The 22226-nt window shown below is 35.2% G+C and overlaps 2 protein-coding genes across 3 annotated transcripts in view; one reads left to right on the top strand and one right to left on the bottom strand.

The window, feature by feature from the left end:
- Window positions 1–296: 296 nt before the first annotated feature.
- Window positions 297–6082, bottom strand: LOC107685788 (protein ARV1-like). Its single transcript, XM_016482506.1, has 5 exons — window positions 5951–6082; window positions 5276–5395; window positions 4471–4624; window positions 3207–3428; window positions 297–1126 (listed from the first exon to the last, which is right to left on the bottom strand). Exons 1-5 carry the CDS (start codon window positions 6044–6046, stop codon window positions 990–992), a joined length of 729 nt encoding a protein of 242 aa, XP_016337992.1. The 5' UTR covers window positions 6047–6082; the 3' UTR covers window positions 297–989.
- Window positions 6083–6217: 135 nt separating this feature from the next.
- The window catches only part of LOC107685749 (tetratricopeptide repeat protein 13), a 25480-nt gene continuing 9471 nt past the window's right edge, over window positions 6218–22226 (top strand). For both annotated transcript variants that reach the window (XM_016482451.1, XM_016482449.1), the window contains exons 1-17: window positions 6218–6408; window positions 8232–8326; window positions 9249–9324; window positions 9422–9492; window positions 10512–10577; window positions 11764–11856; window positions 11967–12083; window positions 13983–14093; window positions 14578–14660; window positions 14768–14909; window positions 16485–16659; window positions 17559–17715; window positions 17838–17968; window positions 19191–19323; window positions 19464–19556; window positions 20903–20986; window positions 21742–21826. In XM_016482451.1, coding sequence (XP_016337937.1) covers window positions 6240–6408; window positions 8232–8326; window positions 9249–9324; window positions 9422–9492; window positions 10512–10577; window positions 11764–11856; window positions 11967–12083; window positions 13983–14093; window positions 14578–14660; window positions 14768–14909; window positions 16485–16659; window positions 17559–17715; window positions 17838–17968; window positions 19191–19323; window positions 19464–19556; window positions 20903–20986; window positions 21742–21826 — 1881 coding nt within the window. In that variant the 5' untranslated portion in view covers window positions 6218–6239. The remainder of the gene's footprint in view (window positions 6409–8231; window positions 8327–9248; window positions 9325–9421; window positions 9493–10511; window positions 10578–11763; window positions 11857–11966; window positions 12084–13982; window positions 14094–14577; window positions 14661–14767; window positions 14910–16484; window positions 16660–17558; window positions 17716–17837; window positions 17969–19190; window positions 19324–19463; window positions 19557–20902; window positions 20987–21741; window positions 21827–22226) is intronic.

Genomic DNA, 22226 nt, shown 5'->3' with positions numbered 1-22226 from the left:
CACACGCACACACACACGCACACACGCACACACAGACAAGGTTTTAAATTTTAAATTGCAAATCTGAAAATAAATATTACGTTTTCCTGCTTTGAGTTTGATACTGAAATCATCAGTTATGAAATTTACACTCTTCAATGCTGTATACTAAATCTTTTTCTGTTGCATGACTTCTTACAACTTTTAAACAGTGGTTTAAAAGTTATGAAATATGAATCTGAACCAAAACCACAATGACTCCAACATACCCTTTAATAACCACAATCCCCCTCAGCTAAACGTTACAAAACATTCAGTTTCACAAATAAGTGCAAGATTTATTCCCCGAGTTTCATCAGAACAAGTTGTACAAGTTCATACTGAAGGCCCACACTTCACATTTATGTAACAGGGATAAATTACAGCAGTAAGAAAGACAACCCAATAAAAACAGATGGCATTCAGATCATTACAGTATGGTGTCGACACTAGCCCACAGGCATCTGTACTATAATTGAGTTAACATCTTCTCTCAGCAGAGCTCATTGAGGAATTTGACAAATGACCTCAGGAGTGTGAAGCTCTGCCTTTAAAGTCTTTAGAAACATACAGGATTTTGTGAAAATTGCACAGGCTTGCTCTCAAACTAGTTCTTCTGTATGAGGAGAATTCACAAGTGAAGACAACGACTGGTCTTAAATGGAGCTAGCTCAATAAAACCAGACATAGAAGCAGGTAAAAACTCATAACCATGTGGTAACCATAGTAAAGATAAACAATTTGCTCTCTGTGACCTCATTTAGTTTCACTTGGACTTGCCAATGAATTCCTTTGGGCAGAACATCTTGATCAAACAACATCTCCGAAGTAATGACAAGCACACCTCTGAGATTTTACAAGGCAAACAGTTTTGTAATTCAAACTTTCTTTGCTGATGGCAAGGAGGACTTGAGTCATACATGAAGAAAGTTTTGCTTCAGTTCATAGAGCATCATCCGGACTCCTGGATTCTAGACTACAGACAGCATTGACAGATAGTCTTGTGAACAGACTTGCAGTGTTTTTAAAGCCTGGGCAACCCACGTCTCTAACAGCAAGCCACCACACACCGCCAGGAGAGACAGCCGCCGACTGCAGTTCAGAATCACTGAAACGTGGGAAACACAAAATGTGTCCGTGATAAAGGAAATATGCATTTTAAAAATGTAGTTTAAAACACGTGCCAATTTCATAATGTACTCCGAATATTTGTACACTTATTGACATACAGTCATAAGGGTTTGCAGGTGTTCACGCTATAATATAATTTCATGTTTTATATTTTTCCCTGCATGTCGGTTGCACCACATGACAAGAATAGCAAGTCACTGAAATATACATTACAAAACATTTAAAGCATCTTTCAGCTGTGTCCAGATGTGCTAAAGAACACTAACATTTGCCCACACTTTGATAATTTTTTATATTATCATATATTTTTAGAAAAATCACAATGTAGCGGACTAACTTTATAGTGTTTTTTTTTTCTTTCTTTCTTGGTTAGGTCTTGGTTACCAGTCACTCAGGTGCCAAAATTAATCACCATTAAAAGAAAAGTTCAGCCAAAAATGAAAATTTGCTAAAAAACAAAAAAGTACTCACCCTGAGACCACCCAAGTTGTAGTTAAGTTCACAGTGAATGGGTGCCGTCAGAATGAGAGTAAAAACATCACAGTAATCCACACCATTCCAGCCCATCAATTAATGTCTTGTGAAGTAGGGTTGTGACGGTGAGGAAATTTTCCCACCGGTGAATCGACGTGTGACAACACCGGTAATACCGATATCACCGCGGGGGCGTTCCCTCTTTTCCTCACTTTCCTTCACTTTTAAATAGCTTAAAAGCACCGTGCGCATTTTACTTTCACTTTCGAATTAGCGTCAATTAGGCGTCAATTGCTCGAATGCAACAACAAAATACAACGTCAAACTCACTTTAGCCTATATATAAAACATAGAACTTTTATTAACAAAACAAATAAAAATACACCATGCTATAGGGCAGGCTATGCCTAATATAAAATAACAAATAACTTACATAAAGTTTAAATGTACAAAACTGGAAACAAGTAAATATGTATAATATATAACCAAATAAATAAGAAACATAGAACGTTTATTAGCAAAACGAGTAAGAAAGCTTGGAGGCACGGCATACACCCTGATGTCAAATAAAATAAATAAATGACACAAAGTTTAAATAAAGTAAAAATCAGCAAACAATGTGGAACCAATTAAATAAGAAACGAATGTTTAAAAAAAAAACTTCCAAAATCACCTTAGATAAACGGCAAAAGTCAGCAGGCTTTTCAAAAACTCTAAATAGTGCCAAACAGGTGCTTTTGCATTTTCGTTTCTTTTCGTCAGCACCATCTATCGCGGCAAGCCTATTGTGAAGTGAAAAACTGTGTTTACAAGAAACAAATCCATCATTAAGGCTATGCTATTTTGCTTTAAACCATAGCCTCTGGCCAAAATGCCAGTCCATAAACCATAATAACATTTCCTCCAGTGAAAAAGTCTGTCCTCTGTTGCCCTCAGCATACCTGTTTTGGAGTGCTTTTGCTTATAAACCGTGCATATTTCTCTCCGGATTCAGACTAGACCACTTATTCACTGAATCGGTTTAAAGTTAAACACATCCTAATGATGGATTACAAACATTCAGCTTGTGGATTTTTTATTTTACTTGTGGATTATTGTGATGTTTTTATCAGCTGTTTGGACGCTCGTTCTGACGGCACCCATTCACTGCAGGATGCTCTGGCGAGCAAGTGGCGTAATGATACATTTCTCCAAATCTGTTCTGACAAAGAAACAAACTCATCTACATCTTGGATCCCCTGAGGGTGAGTAATTTTTCAGGCAATTTTCATTTTGATGTGGACTGTCCCTTTAAATAAACAATGTTTTGTTGATATCCCTATAACAGTGTTGGTGAACCATCTGCACACACTACAGGAACTGCTGGGGGTGGTTAGCACAGCCGTGAAGACCTTACGCAAACAACGGACCAACAATACAATCCTCTGTGCGAACGCATATGTGTGGGAAAGAGAAAGTGAGTGTGATGTGGACTTTTCACGTTGCCTCTGGGTGTTCATGTGAATGAAAGAGTGTTTACGGTTATCTTGCGCTGCCTGTCAGTGTGTTTAACGTGTATGGACTCCATAAAAGTTGATATTCACCTCTTATGGCTTGTGAATTGGAGGTCAGGACGAACAGTCGTATGAGGCTGAAGCAGAGCGGGGAGAAATCGTGCTCCCAGATGACAGCTGGGATTAACAGCACTTTGCCGTAGCTGGAGAGCAGAAGTGCCTTCAACAGTGGAGTGAATTCTAGAGAGCAACCACAGCAGCGCTGCGCTGTCCAGAGAATGAACAACACACCTATGCAGAACACGGCCAACTCTAGAAAAACACAAAGAACACAGGAGAATTTCTGCATTGTTTTAATGATAATGTACATTTCCCCCCAAATTCTCATTATGCTAAAGTGCAAAACATATTCTCAGTTTCTAATTACTGTATTGCAACTACAATAAGAGTAGTACATGTATAATAATAATAATAATAATAATTTGCAAAATGAAAACGATATTAAGGTTTCTTTTAGCAGGGTGCTATTATTTTCATGACAATTACATGGCATCCACATGTTTAATTTTGGATTTTTTTCTCCATTCTCATTATTCTAGACATTCTCACAAATGTAATAAAATTCTACTATATTACAGTAAGAAAATAATGCAATGTAAAAGAACAGATCCTATTATATTTTTAGGAAAATAACACTTACATTGAGCAATGACGCATTAAACTGATCAAAAAGGTGACAGGAAAGACTTGTATATAGTTACAAAAAATGTCAGATAAATCAAATAAAAGCTGTTCTGAATCTAAAAAAATAAATAAAAATAATTTTCAACATTGATAATAAGTAATGTTTTTATAAGCACAAAATCAGGATATTAGAATGATTTCTGAAGGATCACGTGACACTGAAGACTGGAGTAATGATGCTTTGCATCACAGGAATAAATTACATTCGATAATATATTTAAACAGAAAAGAGTTATTTTAAGTTGTAATATTTCATAATGTATTTTTAATTAAATAAATTCTGCCTTGGTGATCATAACAGACTTCTTAAAAAAAAATTAATAATAATAATAATCCTACCTATCCCTAACTCTTGAGCAGTAGTTTATGTACTGTAAGAAACTTTTTTCTTTATTCTAAATGTTTTCCCCCTTTTGATTTTTTTAAGGGGAATTAAAGGGGACTAACCCTTTCCCGTAAAACATTATCATCAATGATAATGTAAGCCTACAGAACAGTCAGAATAGACCTTTCAACAGATAGACTACAAACCCCTAAATCTTTCATAAGATTTCATAAGCTACGTTGTTACTCAACATCTCAATTAGTCCATTTGAATAATTTTAATTACCCAGTGCAGCCAGTGCAAACATGCAGTAAAACTCCCACTCTTTAGTGTAACGGATGATATCAGCGGGGTCATCGCTGGCCTGGGACCCCTGCAGGAGGGACCAGCGCAGATACGCCTCACACAGCAGACAGAACACACACAGTTTCCAGTGGATCTACAGAGAGAGGAACAGAGGCTGTGCTCACAACTCAATACTTTGTATACTATTTATACTGTCTGTACTTGGCACGCAGTATACTTCAGTATGCATATTTTTTTCCTAAAGCATGTCGACATATTCTGTTACACCAAATACACAAAATAATGATCTTTAAAAAAGCATCATATGACCCCTTTAAAAAACTGAGTATACAAGTTTTACTTACGTTAGGGTGACCATACGTGTCATTTTCCCAGGACGCGTCCTGGCCAGGATTTCTATATTGCCTAAAATATCTAGGTTTTGGCTTTGTTTGCGTGTGCAGACCGATCGGTGTATGACATCAAAATACCATACAGACGGTTCCTTATGCTTTCAAAATGCTCTCGAGGTACTTTGATGTCAAACACTGATCGATCTGAGCCGCGCTGCTTTTAAGTCGAACACACATCCTATGTACGCGTAATTGCATCGCTTTGACCGTAGATCCCACCTTCTCACACACACCATGATTGGTCCATTATGTACAATGCCTGCATGTTATTGGTCAAACTACTTTTCGATCATTACCTTCAGCAAGCATGGAAACAGGAAAAAACAAAGCCAAAACAAATCCTGGCAAGGACGCGTCCTGGGAAAATGGCACGTATGGTCACCCTAACTTACGTTGATCTCAGTGTTGAAGAGGATATGTCTAAAGGCCTGGATTTTGCATAAAGTGGCATCTATCAGAACAATAACTGGATCATATTCAATGTATTTGTCAACGGGCTTCTTGCATGAACTCTGTAGAGAGAAAGAAAAAAAAACACATCAGTTAGTTTCAATTTTGAATGACAGTTTATGAATAGCAATTCATGTTAGCTAAAACACTGATTTTGTATATGCATATTTTTTCGTGAAATATTTGTTTTGGGTTTTATAACGTACTTACATTATGCTGAAAGCCATTAAAAGCTTATAATATATTTCAAATGCAGATATTTCGTGGAAGATGGCTTCACAGCGTCAGACAATAGAGTTTTTAAAAAATGTTTAAAGGTACTCGCTGTCAATAACAATAATTTGCAACGGGACCGTATTTGTTTTCTTTGCTTCTGTTTTTTTTCTGGGCAATAATGGTGAAACTGTTTCTTTTTTTTCCAGCAAAAAAACAAAACAAAACATAAATACAGAATTTTTTTTTTTTTTACTGAAGTAACAGTGACAAACTGCCGTGCTCTTCACTATGTGCATTAGTAACGTTACCTCAGGCCTATGTTGTTGTGAGCATGCTAACCATGCTAACAGTACAGAGAAAACAAACTAAACTTTAAATTCTAAACTTTATGATGCACTCACACATATGGTGATCTTCAGTATTCCGTTGCTATAATCTCGATGCAATTCGTTTGCATCTTCGTTACACTCGACGCATTTAAACAGTCCCGGTGCCATTCTCCATATGACAGCACTAAAACACGCCTACTGCTTCCTGAATCTCCATAAGAGGCGTGGCTTATCAGGCTACTGACGGGAAATGTAGTTCTTTTATCCTCCGTCACCACTGCTGGAAGTAGGGATTTAGTTCCACGCAACTACATTACCCAGACTACACCGTTCCTCACCTGCTCATAACATTACTCACAACATGGCACCTGCTGGCGGGGGTGTTGTGCTGGCGGCTCTGTCGCTGCTGTACTTATGCGGAGCTATTTTATCCAGCGAGTATTTCTCCACCTTGACTTTTTTCAACAGCGACCTTCACAAGCACGGCTGCAGCTCTCCGGCCGAGTGGGAGGAGTATGCGGCGGACTGCGGTGAGCTTCTGCCACGTCCTGGTGTATAGAATGTGCATCTGATTCACTCTCTTCCGCTTAACGTTACAGTGAAACGAGCTTGACGGGATCATACAAGCAGAAATTCAGACCGTACGGGAGAAACTCGCATCATGCATGCAGCAACTCATGTCACACATGCAGAAACTCTCAAAATGCTTGTAGAAACTCATGCGGATCATGCATGCAAAGCCCCGGTGCCTCATGCATGTCCTAATGGCGAAATAAACATGCAACAAGAACATTTTTATTGGGTGTCACTGAGTTCAAGATTGCTTTTAGCAGATGTAGCTTGGCATTACAGTGGGGATTGGAGATGATAGTGGTATTCTTTGAAGTAACTTAAATGAGTGCCTTGAAAACACAATTAGCAAGAGTCCACTGTTTTCAATAGTAACAATAACTATAGGAAGTAAATACGGCATTTTTCCAAATTACCATGGTGACTGGGTCTTCTGTTTCAGGTTGTGTTTTGATCCAAAGGAGTCTTGAATTACAATCCTAGTAACACATAATGAAAGAACATAATGTACTTACTTAAGTGTTCCATAGTGTATAAGAGATTAGGTTATGTTAGGTTACCTTACCTATTATTGGTGGATTGTTTAATAATTTCATGCTTAAGTAATTTGTGACCCTGGACCACAAAACCAGTCATAAGGGTCAATTTTTTGATAGAAGCTTTCCATTGATGTATGGTTTGTTAGGATCGGACAATATTTGGCCGAGATGCAACTATTTGAAAATCTGGAATCTTGAGGGTGCAAAAAATATTGAGAAAATCGCCTTTAAAGTTGTCCAAATGAAGTTCTTAGCAATGCATATTACTGATCAAAAATTAACTTTTGATATATTTACTGTAGGACATTTACAAAATATCTTAATGGAACATGATCTTTACTTAATATCCTAATGATTTTTGGCATAAAAGAAAAATCGATCATTTTGAGCCATACCATGTATTGTTGGCTATTGCTACAAATATACCCCAGCGACTTAAGACTGGTTTTGTGCTCCAGGGTCACATTTCATGCTTTTTGAGCTAATTTGTGCATTATGGATACAGAGGTATGAAGCAATATGAAGACAATTTTATAGATAATAAAAAGCAGAGGAAAAAGACTATAGTGCAGCTAACTATATAATATTCAAATATTCAAGAAAGCAAAATAAATATTATTGTTGATGTCAAAGGTTGTGCATTTAATCAGACATTCTGGTATGTTGGCACAGATTTATCTTTTGCTCCGTAGCAGCTAGTCAAATTACACAAATGTCGAAATGGAAAGTTTGTAGGCATCCTTAAAAAGATAGTTCACCCAAAAATGATGTCGTCATTTTCTCACCCTCATGTTGTTCCAAGCCTGTATGCGTTTCTTTCTTCTGTTGAGCACAAAAGAAGGTACTTTGAACAATGCTGGTTCCCAAACAGTTGACAGTAGCCATTGACTTCCATATAGCCATTGACTTCCATAGTATGGAAGTCAATGGGTACCATCAACTGTTTGGTTACCAAAATTCTTCTCTATATCATCTTTTGTGCTCAACAGAAGAAAGAAGCTCATACAAGCTTGGAACAACATGAGGGTGAGAAAATGATTAAAAAATTTTTTTTTTTTTTTTGGGTGAACTATCCCTTTAAAATCCATGGACAAATCTATACTGGCTATCAAAGCCAGTCAGAAAGCAGTTATCTAGATGGTGTATAGTTTTGAAAAACAATACTCATTACGTTTAGTTCAAGCCAAAGTTATCTGGTTAGCCTTTTATCTGTCACAGCCGGTGAATGTTTTTTGGTCCCTCAGAGTCAGCTATCCTGCAGTTGGAGGATCCGGACTGTGAAGAGGGGAGCAACCCGCCCTGCGAGTCCATCTTTTCACTCAATGCAGAGAAAATCCTTGTGAGTTGCATTTGCATTATATTACACTGTGTTAAATGATTAGTTCAGGCCAAAATGAAAATGCTGTCATTGTTTATTTACTCTCGGTTTGACTTGCTTTCTTTTGAACACAGAACCTTTGAAGAATATTGATTAAGTGACTGGGTTCTGGGGCTTTTAAGCTCTAAAATGATAAAAAGCACCATAAAATGTGCTTTAATGTTGTTTTTTCTTTGCAGTTGCAATTTTAAGTGCATGAAAAAGAGGGGGGGGAGTCGTGGCCTAATGGTTAGAGAGTTGGACTCGTAACCCAAAGGTTGCGGGGTTCGAGTCTCGTACCGGCAGGGATTGTAGGTGGGGGGAGTGAATGTACAGCACTCTCTCCCACCTTCAATACCACGACTGAGGTGCCCTTGAGCAAGGCACCGAACCCCCAACTGCTCCCCGGGCGCCGCAGCAGAAATGGCTGCCCACTGCTCCGGGTTGTGTGTTCACGGTGTGTGTGTTCACTGCTGTGTGTGTGCACTTTGGATGGGTTAAATGCAGAGCACTAATTCCAAGTATGGGTCACCATACTTGGCCACATGTCACGTCACTCACTTAAAAAGAGACACTGGTACAATAATATTTTTTTTTTCCTTTTGAGTTTTATTGAAGAAAGAAAGTCATAAAGTGTGTGAGGGTGTGTAAATGATGACAGAATTTTCATTTTCAGGTGAATATTCCTTCAACACCTGCTCTTTAGAACTTAGAACACTGTAAAAAAGAGTGTCAAGCCTAAACCAAAACGCTTCCTATCCAGCACAAAAAAAGGTGTTTTTCTCATCCTCTGTAATTATGGGTCTCTTCACATTGTTTTTGCAAGCACTGGTGGGTTGGATTGATTGCTAGAGGTTGACAGACTTCCTGACATGTTTTTCTTTCTCTCTTTCTGTCACCACAGAATCAGGCAAAGTTGTTTGTCGAACAGCGTCGGTTTCCTTTCGCTGTGGAAAACCAAAATACCAATGAAGAACTTGGTGTGTATCAGCTCATTGTTTTGACTTTGGCAAGTGTGTTTTTTGTGCTTGTCTTTGGATGATGTTCTCTGTTAACACGGTTTTGTGTTTATTTCAGCCATTGGCTATGTTCTCATTGGAAATGGCCTGTATGATGAAGCTATCAAGCACTTCTCATTACTGCTACAGGTCAGTTTTGTTGGGACTGAAGTAAACATAATGATACAATGTTTTTTTGGTGTTAAAATCAACATGAAATCAACGCTGTCCCCCATTTAGCATCATAATTAAAGTTTCTGGCCTTGTTGCGCATGATATTTTAGTTCCCATTTGTTAAAAGCATTCACATCCTCGCAGAACTCATAATTACTTGTAAACTCAGCTCCGATCTTGTAATAATTAAAGGGTTAGTTCACCCAAAAATGACAATTCTGTCATTAATCAGATTTCATCAAAAATATCTTAAATTGTGTTCTGAAGATGAACGAAGGTCTTACGGGTTTGAAACAACACGAGGGTGAGTAATTAATGACAGAATTTTCATTTTTGGGTGAACTATCCCTTTAATTATTTCTACAACTGACTACTGTTAATGTCTTAAAAATGCAAGAATAATCTGAAAGTAATCAAACAATATAAAATATAGTTTAATGTAGTTAATGCAGCTCTTAAATAAAATAAATAAGCTTTATATATAAAAAGAAATAAATAAAAAAAGCTTATTAAAATCCATTTGCACTACTATTACTTCTTGTATTGTGTTTTTTTTGTTAATTACTCAAATTAGACAGATTCTTTTTAGCATTAATAGTGTTGCTATAGTAAGTAATATTGCAAAGAATTTCTCACACAGTGTGAACGCGCAGCTCAGAGGAGCCACATTTTGATGTCACATGGCTGAATCATTTGGTTATCTTGTTGTTTCCTTGTTATTGGACCCTTTTCATGATCCACTCAGTTGGATATAAAGTTGCTTGTATTTTCTTTTTTCTTTTTGCAATGAATATCCTATATCCGCATTCTAGAAGTGAAAGTTGTGAAGGCCATTTTATGTTGAAATATTAGTATATCAGTATACAGTTAAATTAATATCAACAGAAACACCCTAACTAAGGTTGAGTAGTAGTATTAAACAAGAAGTTGATTGTGTGGTAATAGTGAACTTTTTATAAGCCCTTTTTCACAAAAGAACTGTCCTCTGTCACCAGGGAGATCCTGAGCTGGTCAGTGCCATCTATGGACGGGGAATAGCCTACGGCAAAAAGAGTCTGCAGGTCAGTCTTTTGTTTAACACTGCCAGTCAAACCTTTGGAATAATTAAGATTTTTAAAAAATGTTTTTGAAAGAAGTCTCCTAAGACTAGATTTTTTAATCAAAAACTATAGTAAAAACTAGCGCTTTTAGATGTGATTAATCGCGATTAATCGTTTGACAGCACTACTAAAAACAATTTATAAGAACATTTTAAAATTTAACTTTTTCATTTGATGTCAAAGCTGAATTTTCAGCAGCTATTATTCCAGTCGTCATTGTCACATAATAGAAAGTTTAGCGTAAAAAAACCCCCCAAAAACAAAAACTAGTGCTGTCAAATGATTAATCGCGATTAATCAAATCCCCAAAAAATTTTTTTTCGTTTACATAATATATGTGTGTGTACTGTGTATATTTATTATGTATATATATATAACACACATGCATGTATATATTTAAGAAAAATATGTTGCGTTTTATATTAAATATATTTATATATGATATAATTTATATGAATATAAATATATACATGTAAATATTTTCAAAATATATGCTGTATGTGTGTGTATTTATATATACATAATAAATATACACAGTACACACACACATATATTATGTAAACACTTTTTTTATTTTGGATGTGATTAATCGCGATTAATCGTTTGACAGCACTAAAATTTATTCAGCAAGGACACACTAAATTGAGCAAACATGACAATAAAAGATTTCTTTAAATAAATGCTGTTCATTGAACCTTCTATTCCTCAAGTCAATCCTGAAAAAAGCACCATGGTTTCCACAAAATATATTAAGCAAGAACTGATAATTGAGCACAAATAACAACTGATTAATTGAGCACTAAATCAGCATATTATACTGATTTCTGAAGGATCGTGTGACTGAAGTAATGTTGCTGAAAATTCAGCTTTACATCACAGGAATAAATTACATTTTAATACATATTACAATTTTAAAATAACACATTTCTATTTTAATATTTCACAATATTACAGTTTTTACAGTATTTTTAATCAAATAAATGCAGCCTTGGCGAGTATAATAGACTTTCAAAAACATTTAAAATATCTTAATTATTCCAACGATTTGAACGGTAGTTTATGTATGTTGCTTTATCAAACACTACAAATATATGAGCAATTTTAGCCATAGCTGTACATATAAATGAAGGTAACTCTCTCTCTGAAGGACATAAAGAATGCAGACTTGGCTCTGTATGAGTTGAGCAGAGTTATTGCACTGGAGCCCAGCAGACCAGAAGTATACGAGCAGAGGGCCGAGGTGAGGAGCAAGGGATTGACATCCTTCAAATTAAAATAAAAAATGTATTTCACTGCTAATTAAGACTGTTTATAAGGCATGAGTGGTAATAATGAAGCGTGTGATTTCAGATTCTGTCTCCTCTGGGCCGCATCAGTGAAGCTCTGTCTGATCTGACTAAAGCCATACAACTGCAGCCTTCAGCCCGACTCTACAGACACAGAGGAACACTGCTCTTCATATCAGAGGTACACACACGACACGGCCGTCTTATCTCTCAGGATGCACTTCGATTTTGAGGTAGATCTACACTTTTACAGATCACTTTATATAATGTCCAGAGCGGAAAGATAGCGCTGGTTCTGTCTGGGTACAGAGTCCAGAAACTTCATGTTTGTCAGCTTTAGCACAAGTGAAGATATTTATTGTTATCCAGTTGAACAGTAACTTGATTGATGCATTATAAATACTGCAGTGTGTCTTTGTGGTGCTACACATTGTAAGAGTGTATCCCCCCTTTAAGCTTACTTCGTTTATTTGTGTTTATTGGATTTATGATAGCAATCTACATATAATTGTGCTTGACACGTTGTTTGGGTGGGTTAGGGGAAGGGGTTTTTACAAAACAATTAATTGTCTGTAAATGAAATGTATTGTTTGCCCACTGAAGAAAAAAGTATGAATCATAAAAAAAATAATAATACTACAGCGTGATATAAAAAGAGATAAGTGAGTTTTTAATTGTAGGGGTCATATCATGAATAACCAATTTTATCTTATGAGATAAGGGTTTATTGTACTATGAAGCGGTTGTAATTTAAAGTGCGTTCACTGGTAATGTTGATCTGCAAAGTTTCATGGATGAAATCCAGTCATTTAAAAAAGAATCCATGCGATTGGGATTTTTACATAAGGGTGAAAAATTTCCCCACGCAGATAAATATTTTCTAGTCATGCAGATCTGCTGCATTTAAAAACAGAAAGCTGCTTGGTTTGAAATTAACTTCTGTGTGAGCTGTGCCACATACATCTCTACACTGTTGACAATTGAAAATGGACCTTTTTTAACTGCTAATGTGACTTCCCTGTTAGTTTTCCATGACCGTTTTTTTAAACCTCCAAAGCAAACTGGTTGTTGCTTTGAGATATTAGTATTAATTAATCATGTAATTTTGTCGCAAAACTTTTGTTGGACTAATTAAATTTTTTACTGTGTTCTGTTCCTGTCATATTCCAGCTTATGAATTGGAAAAATAGCCCATTCTTGATTTTTTTTTTTTGTTTTTTTTATCCAACCCCATTGATAAAAGAAATAAACAAGAAGATAATCATTTATAGTGCAGGTTTTTAATTTATTTTTTTTTTATTTTTATTTTTATTTTTTTATCCAACCCCGTTGATAAAAGAAATAAACAAGAAGATAATCATTTATAGTGCAGGTTTTTAATTTATTTTTTTTTTATTTTTATTTTTATTTTTTTATCCAACCCCGTTGATAAAAGAAATAAACAAGAAGATAATCATTTATAGTGCAGGTTTTTAATGTATACATCAATTCTGGCTTGTTATTTTACATATTATTAAAGGAATATATACACAACTTTTCAAAGATTTGGGGTCAGTAAGATTTTTTTTTTTAAGTCTATAAATGTCACCAAGGCTGCATTTAGTTGATCAAAATACAGTTAAAACAGTAAAATTGTTAAAATATTATTACAATTTAAAACAACTGTTTTCTATTTTAATATATTTAATATGTTTCAGCATCGTTACTCCTGTCTTCAGTGTCACATGAGCATTAAATCCGCATATTAGAATGATTCATGAAGAATCAAGAAACATGTATTATTATCACTGTTGGAAATAGTTGTTCTGTTGAAACTGTGATACATTTTTTTGCAGGATTCTTTACTGTTCAGAACAACAGCATTGATGTGAAATAGGATTTTGTTTGTTTGTTTGTGTAATAGATTTTTTTTTTTTGTGTAAAAATCCTTCCTGCCATTTTTAATCAATTTAATGAATCTTGCTAAATGAAACTATGAATGTATATTTCTTAAAACTCCAAACTTTTGAAAGATGTTGTTTTAATTGCTCAATATTTTATAATATTTACAGATACCTTCCTTTCTCTCATTGTCTTTCAGGATTATATGGCAGCCATGGAGGATTTCCAGCAGTCTCTAGAGCTGAAGAAGAACCAGCCCATCGCTATGCTCTATAAAGGCCTGACCTTCTTCCACAGGGGCCTCCTTAAGGTAAATAAAAAAAAATAAAATCACAGATGTGTTACTTTTGTACAAGTGGAAAAACCAAATTCAGAATGCCCTGGTTAAAGGGATAGTTCACCCAAGAATGAAAATTTGATGTTTATCTGCGACATCAATGTGTCGTCACGAGCCGCAGGGTTTAATTTGGATTTGTCTGTGCATGTTTTTTTTACTCTCATAGATTTTGTTACCATTGCCATGCATTATACAACTGATAGACTGCAACGGCTGGAGTTAAAAATCATCATATGTGTTCTACTGAAGAAACAAAGTCACCTACATCTTGGATGCCCTGGGGGTAAGCAGATAAACATACATTTTTTCATTTTTGGGTGAACTATCCCTTTAAATAACCTTATGTAGTTTAGATGTAAGAACTGGACTGAAAGAAAAGAGGTTTACCATTTTACACGTTTTACAATAGACTATATTTACTGTAACTGTCTACTTAAATTATGTTTTCTGCATGCAGGAGGCTATAGAGGTGTTTAAAGAAGCTCTCAAATTGAAGTCAGACTTCATAGATGCATATAAAAGCTTGGGTCAGGCTTACAGGTGAGCTGCTACTGACTCATGATGATTTTAACAGTCAGTTTTTTCAGATGTTTCTCTGCAGACAATTGTGTGTGTGTGTGTGTGTGTGTGTGTGTGTGTGTGTTCAGGGAGTTGGGTGATTTTGAGAATGCTATGGAGAGCTTCCAGAAAGCTCTGTTACTGGATCAGAACCACATCCAGTCTCTCCAGCTCAGAGGAATGATGCTGTACCATCACGGCAGCCTGCAGGAGGCCATTGGCAACTTTAAGGTAAATCAAGTGTGTGTGTGTGTGTCCCAAGTGGTGCTATGTTTATCTCTTTGTTGCCAGTAGTAATCCTTAAAAACAACATGAAGTAAAATAGATTTTAAGTGGGCTGTTTACTTAATGTAATGTTCCAATCAAAACAATACTTGATAGATAAAATCAAATCCCACTGAACATTATTTCCCAGTAAATAGTCAGTTTTAATGGGAAGTACATTACATTGCAGTAAAATGAATAAGAATACAGAAGAATTAATATCAGTTCTTATAAGCTTGAACAAAAATAAAAGATTCACATTTATGCTTTAAAATCGTTTTAGAATACCTTGAACCATAGACTTGTAAGCAAATAATTATTTTATTTGTTTATTTTATTTTATCTATTAAGTGATATTTCAAAGTGAGGGACAACTCAAAATTATTTTATTTTGTAATTGACAATACATGCTGCTAGTAGAGTCAAAGTTCACCCAAAAATGAAACTTCTGTACTCACCCTTATGTTGTTCAAAACCCACAAGACTTTTGTCCAGCTTTGAAGCACAAAAGATGTTTTAAATGCAACCTGAGAGATTTCTGTTCCTCTATCACAATGTCCATTGCACATGCTTCAAAAAGTTCATAAAGACGTCGTAAAAGTAATCCATATGAATCAAAATGTAATTGAGGTTTTTATTTAAGTATAAACATCAATTATCCCACATACATAGATCACATTGAATATGGTAAACAGAAGCTTAAAAGCTCTTGTTCGACACTTAAAGGTCCCCTGAAACGCTTAAACACGCAGCGTTACTCTGTGTTGACGTCATTTTAACTGAAACAGGAAGACAGGGCGGGACATATCAAGCAGCCCCGCCCCTTTTTAAAAATAGCCAATAGTTTATATCACAGCTTGGGCTAGAGCTGTTCCGTTGAGCTCCGTAAAGCCGCATTTGAACTGTTTTGGAGCACACTGCCTTATAGATAACATTAAGACTAACATGTTGATACTAACAGCCAAAAAACTTTAATTTTGATTTCATGGTGACTTTAAGAACCAATAAGTTAAGTTCTCGCAGAAAATTATCATTCGTTCATCTGTGTTTCTGAAGCCAAACAAAAGGCTTATGGGTTTACAGCAACATGAGGATGCGTAAACTCCAGAATTGTAATTTTTGGGTGAACTTTCTTTTTAAGTTCTTTCTACAAACTCAGATTCATTTGCATCACTTATGTGGGACTGTATTTTTCTGTCTCTATTGAAGATCAAGTAGAATTTTTTTCCAGTCAAGATGGCCTGTGTAGAGTAGTGCAACTCCAAAGTCCTTCTTTACAATATCAATAACATTGATTTTTTTTTTTTAAGTTCATTAAAGTCACTTATACATGATTGTTTTTCTTTCAACACAGTATTTTTCTTTTTTCTTTCTTGTAACGTTTTAATTAATTCTTGTATTGAATCTCAAAACGAACACATTTTTGAGTTCTTCTGGTCAGATGATGACGGTTCTCGCTTGTGTTGTACATTTGGATTTGTGTCGCGGGCTCAGAGTCCTGTGGATGTTTGTTTCAGTAGTGTGTTTTATCATGTCTTTCAGAGATGTCTGCAGCTGGAGCCCTATAATGAAGTGTGTCAGTACATGAAGGGTCTCAGTCATGTGGCCATGGGCCAGTTCTACGAAGGCATTAAAGCTCAGACTAAAGTCATGCTCAACGACCCTCTCTTGGGACAGAAAGCCAGCTCCGAGTATCTCAAAGTCAAATATCTCAGAGGTGAGAAATTACACAATCATTTTTTTTATTAGGTCATTAACAAACATTACATAATCACTAGTTCTTACCATGCTCAACGACCCTCTCTTGGGACAGAAAGCCAGCTCCGAGTATCTCAAAGTCAAATATCTTAGAGGTGAGAAATTACACAATCATTTTTTTTATTAGGTCATTAACAAACATTACATAATCACTAGTTCTTATTAGCTTCAGTATCTGTGTTAGCCAGATAGATAGTGTTATCTTGGGACATAATCCAGCAAAATTAGCAACAGCAGTTTCATACATCTTACTGTAGAAAACATATCAGTCACGAAAGTAAATAAAATCACATTGGTTCCACTCCATCCTTATTGTTGAGCCCTGTAATAGAGGTGTAAATATATGTTCTAATTTCAGATCATTATTAAATGATGTGATGCATCAACCTGGTTCAGATTAAAGTGTAAAAAAAAAAAGTATTTTTTTTATTTTAAATCAGAAAATCAGTACAAAAGTAATGTTGTGAAATATTATTACAATTTCAAATACATTTTATTTAAACATATAAATCACTTTAGTGACACGATCCTTCAGAAATCATTCTAATATGCTGATTTGACATTTGCAAGAAACATTTATTATCTGTATTAAAAACAGATTTTCATGGAAACCGTGATATTTCCTTTTGTTGGTGATCCTTGATGTTCCAAAAGCACAGCATTTACTTGGAAAAAGAAAAATTCCCCAAACATGTGAACAGTAGTGTGTGTGTATATTTGTAGTATAGTAATTATATTACATGAAAAATAAAATTGTAATCAATTTGATTTCACCCCTTTAATAAAAGGTTACTATGAAGTGTTTAGATAATGATTTGGAGTTGAAATATGCCTCTGTTTCTGTCTCTCATGTGATAGAATACTCCCGTTATCTACACTCTCATCTGGATGTACCTGTTGTGGAGTATAATGTTGATCAGGATTTGCCTGGAAACTTTAAAAACCACTGGGCAAAAAATCTTCCCTTCCTCATCGAGGATTATGAAGAACAGCCTGGACTTCAGCCTCATATTAAGTGAGTTTAGATGCAGACTGAGTCTTTTGTGTTTTGGGGCATCATGTATAAATAATGAGATAATTAGTATGCTTTTGCATGTTGTGTCTTTCTTTTATTCCCTGCTTGTTTTGTGATTGTAGAGATGTTCTACCTCAGAACTTTGACAGTTACTCTGCTGAAGTCCAGAAGCTGATCTGTACAGCGGATCGCCTCGGCGCACTGATGCAGTACGACACTTTAGGGTTCTTACCAAACCTCAGAGTACACAGAGGTCAGAGCTCTTTAAAAGCGCTTAATAATACAATCAGACTTTTTTTTTTTTTTAAAGAATTAAATAATTAAAAATTTTAAATAAAATAAAATTATTAAATAATAAAAAATATATCAATAACACGTGGTTCAAAAAAGAACACTTTAATACATCTCAGTGTAATTTTACATGTTTTTACATATATTATTAAAAAAATATTTTTTTTTTACCATTTTTTTATATTTGAGATCAGAGCTCTTTAAAATCACTAAATAATAGTGATGCAAATATAAATATAGAAAAGTTTAAATGACTAAATAAAGACAAATATTAAGTCATGTGGTGCAGCCTTCAAATTAAATTTGATAACACATTTTCTTTGCACCTTGAATACATAAACAATCATATTTTAATTATATTTTAATTATAATTTTCTGGGTTTAATAGCAAATATCATGAATTATGAAGTTATAAATATCATTGTTTTTTTATCAGTTGCACCACAGGACTTTTTTTGTAATGTCATTAAAAAGTCAAAAGCTGTGACATCATTTTCTGATTTATGCTGTTTTTTTCTGCATGTTGATTGGACCACAAGTGTTTGCTCATAATAAGTAATAAGCAGTGATTTTTTTTTAATGAATTTTTAATAAATTTTATTGGTACATTTTTCATCGTAGAAATAACAATAAAATCCTATGCCTACTTAATATGGTTTTCAACTTTTTTCTTCGTTATGATATTAAAACGTTTGTTTCCAAAAAATATCAAAATGAATTGTAAGTAAGGAATAATTGACTCCTGGCCGTTGGATTATTAGAAAAATAATGCACACCGAGGTGGTGATGCGGCCACGACGCGAAGCGGCATTATTTTTCTAATAATTCAACGGCCAACACCTTTTTGTGCAAACTGCGTGACCGTAGTGTGCGTGTGCGAGCACGTGTGATTGCAGTAATTTCTGTGTGCTGTATAGGTAATGTATGCTAATTTCCGTTATTACAGTTAACTATGCGAAGTGATATGGAACTGTAATGCGGTCAAGAGAGCTGCCTGGAACTACGTTCGCCCTGCGTTTCCCTGAAAATAATTGCACACCTCAGAACGTTCGTCAGCCAATCAGATTCAAGCATTCAACGGCCCCGTAGTATACAAAAATAAAAAGCATGCTTATCATAGAAGAGGTGCATTCAAGTCATGATACTTATGAATTGCATTTTTAATTATTGTGTGTTTTGTGTAGCAATGGGCTTGGCCACCATAGAGGTGATGCAGGCCATGCAGCGCACCTGGAGTAACTCGAAGGTCCGAGTCAACGGAAAGACCAGACAGCTGCAGTGGAGAGACATGTTTGACATCGCAGTGAAATGGAGAAGGTCAGATTCCAGCCAGCGTTCCTGAGCTCTTCTCACGGCTCTGTGGAGGGTGTTACCAGGGCTTGATGACTGATCTTTGCTGGTGTGCGTGTGTGTGTGTGTGTGTGTGTGTGTGTGTGTGTGTTCACGGGCGTGAGCAGGATTGCAGATCCAGACCAGCCTGTGCTGTGGTTGGAACAGATGCCTGCCAGGAGTCTTAGCAGAGGATTTAACAACCACATTAACCTCATCAGGTGCTGTATCTGCCCTTAACCTGTCATTTGCTCTGTAAAGCGGCTAGTCCTAATCGCTTAAGAACTTTGTTTGACTTTTGAGGGCCATTCGCACCAAGGATGATAACTAGAACCATGTAGTTTTAATAATTATTTTATTTCTCCACGACCACAACTGTAACGAAGGAACGATATTGTTGTAAATTTTGTGGGGGGGAAAAAAGAAGCTTTAAAAGGCACCCTGTGGTTTTCCAGCAAAATGTAAGTTAGTTGGATGAAATGAAATTAAGACAGCAGTAGATATTAATATTATAATTTTAAAGTTGTAATGTAGAATAAAATTATTCTGTTTTATATTATTTATATATTTTTTATGATATAATTTCTATTTTTATTATATATTTTTTATTTTACGTTGAAACATTACAATAGTAATATTTCTTATTTAGTTTTTATTTGTAAATGTTTGTCATTTTTATATTATTATTTAATAGTAGTAAAAATTATGATTATTATTAGAATTATTAGTATTAATAGTATTAATATTGATATTATTTAATAGCTTTTAAACTGCCGGCCAATTTATGTAGCCTTACAAACAAGCAAAGAAAACTTCGATTTTTAAAAAAAAAAATTTTAATCAATAAATAAATTAGATATTTTTTCCGCCAAATCGTGCAGCCCTACAGTGTGCTGTCCATGAAAATAGATACCATGCCAATATTAAATCTTACTAATATTGTATATGCTAATATTGGTATCATTAATGACAATTCTGTACAGAGAAGATGCAGCCAATTTCGCACCTCAAGCGTGAGCAGAGTATGACTAGTTTTACTTCCTGTTAGAATACTCTCTGATTGAAACACTGAAGCAAGCATTTTCATTGAAACCGCAAGTCTTGTGAAAAGCGCTTCGACGCTCTGCCTGCTGCTTCTGCTTTCGTTGTGAAGACACGGGTGTCAAACTTGAGGCCTTTGGGCCAATTCTGGCCTGTCACCTGTTTTCATGCGGCCTGCGAGCACATTTTTGAAACGTACAAGTGAAATGTCTCATTTAGTGCTTTTCTTGTAAACATTAACACTTTGACGGATACAAGCAAACTAGTATGTTTATAGCGTTCAGCGTGCACCGTGATCAGCTGCTACACTCACATCGCTCAGCGCCAGTCGTATATCACAGTTATTCAGGGTTTTTTAACACATATTTTAGGTTCCTGGAATTGAGTTTGAGACCCCAGTTCTAACCTGTCAACATAGGTGCCGAAAAAATATGTGCTGCTCACACTTGTGGTGTGAAACAGACTTAAAACTCTATTGCTATGGTTGTTTTATAGTGTTTTCGTTGTTTTTTCTGTTGTTTCACAGAGGCCAGATCATTAATATCAGATATCTGGAGTATTTCAGTAGTATTCTCAGCTTTGTGAAGGAAAGAATACTGGTTTATCATGGGTAAGTCTCTTTGTGTGTGTGTGTGTGTGTGTGTGTGTGTGTTCTGTGTGTGTGTCTGTGTGTCTGTGTGTTTTATTTATTTTGGAAGGCAGAATGTTTTAAAAAAATATACTGATAAAAGCTTAACACAATTGTTTGTTAGTTCTTTCATTTACTAATTTAATAACACACACACCTCATTAATTCACAACTCTCATTCATCCACAGAATTATCAAACAGAATATTTTCAACATTGATTATAATAAGAAATGTTTATTGAGCAGCAAATCAGCATATTAGAATGATTTCTGAAGGATCATGTGACACTGAAGACTGGAGTAATGATGCTGAAAATTCAACATTGCGTCACAGGAATAAATTCCATAAAAAAAAAAATTTAAATAGAAAACAGTAATTTTACATTGTAATAATATTTCACAATATGACTGTTTTTACTGTATTCTTGATCAAATGAATGCAGCCTAGGTGAGCATAAGAGACTTTATTCAAAAACATAACAAAAATCTTACTGTTTCCAAACTTTTAAACAGTAGTGTACATTTTATTTTATACCCTGTACATTCAGTCAAACACTTCACCATTCAGTTATAAAAAGTGTTCGTTTATTCATTCATTATTTTCTTCAAACACCTTAATTTTTATAATATATAAATTCATTCATGCATGCATTCACTCACATACTGTTTAACTTTTATTCATTGTCCATTTATTAATACATTTGAATAATTTTCATGCACGTGTTTTTCTCCATCAGGGCGTATAACCAGCGGGCGCTTCAGGAAGTAAAGCAGGCTCTGGAAAATGTGAATAAAGTGGAGGATCTGCTGCCCATCATGAAGGTAACATGAGCATTAAACATGAAAAACGGTAGTTTTATAGCTGTTTATCAGTCTTTTTAATCATTTAGTTATTATCTTTATTAATCTTTAACTGGATAATTTGTGTGCTGAATGAAATGAAGTAATTTTTCTGGTTAGACAAGGTCAGTGAATGTTTCTAGGTCTAGAGGCATCCTTCTCACCCTAAACGTTTACCAGTGTTTAATGTCTGAGATATATTATTCAGTTTCCAGTTTTCATTTTTTTTTTTTTTTCTAATATTAGTGCAAGAATTATTAAAGGGGTCATCGGATGCTACATGCACTTTTACAAGTTGTTTGAACTGAAATGTGTGTTGGCAGTGTGTGTACACAACCACCCTATAATGATAAAAATCCACCCAGTGTTTTTTTTTTTTTAA

Source organism: Sinocyclocheilus anshuiensis, unplaced genomic scaffold (assembly GCF_001515605.1).
Source record: "Sinocyclocheilus anshuiensis isolate Anshui unplaced genomic scaffold, SAMN03320099.WGS_v1.1 scaffold617, whole genome shotgun sequence".
In the NCBI taxonomy this organism is placed as follows: domain Eukaryota; kingdom Metazoa; phylum Chordata; class Actinopteri; order Cypriniformes; family Cyprinidae; genus Sinocyclocheilus; species Sinocyclocheilus anshuiensis.
The sequence above is the reverse complement of the archived record's forward strand: the minus strand, read 5'-3'. Positions and strand labels throughout refer to the sequence as shown.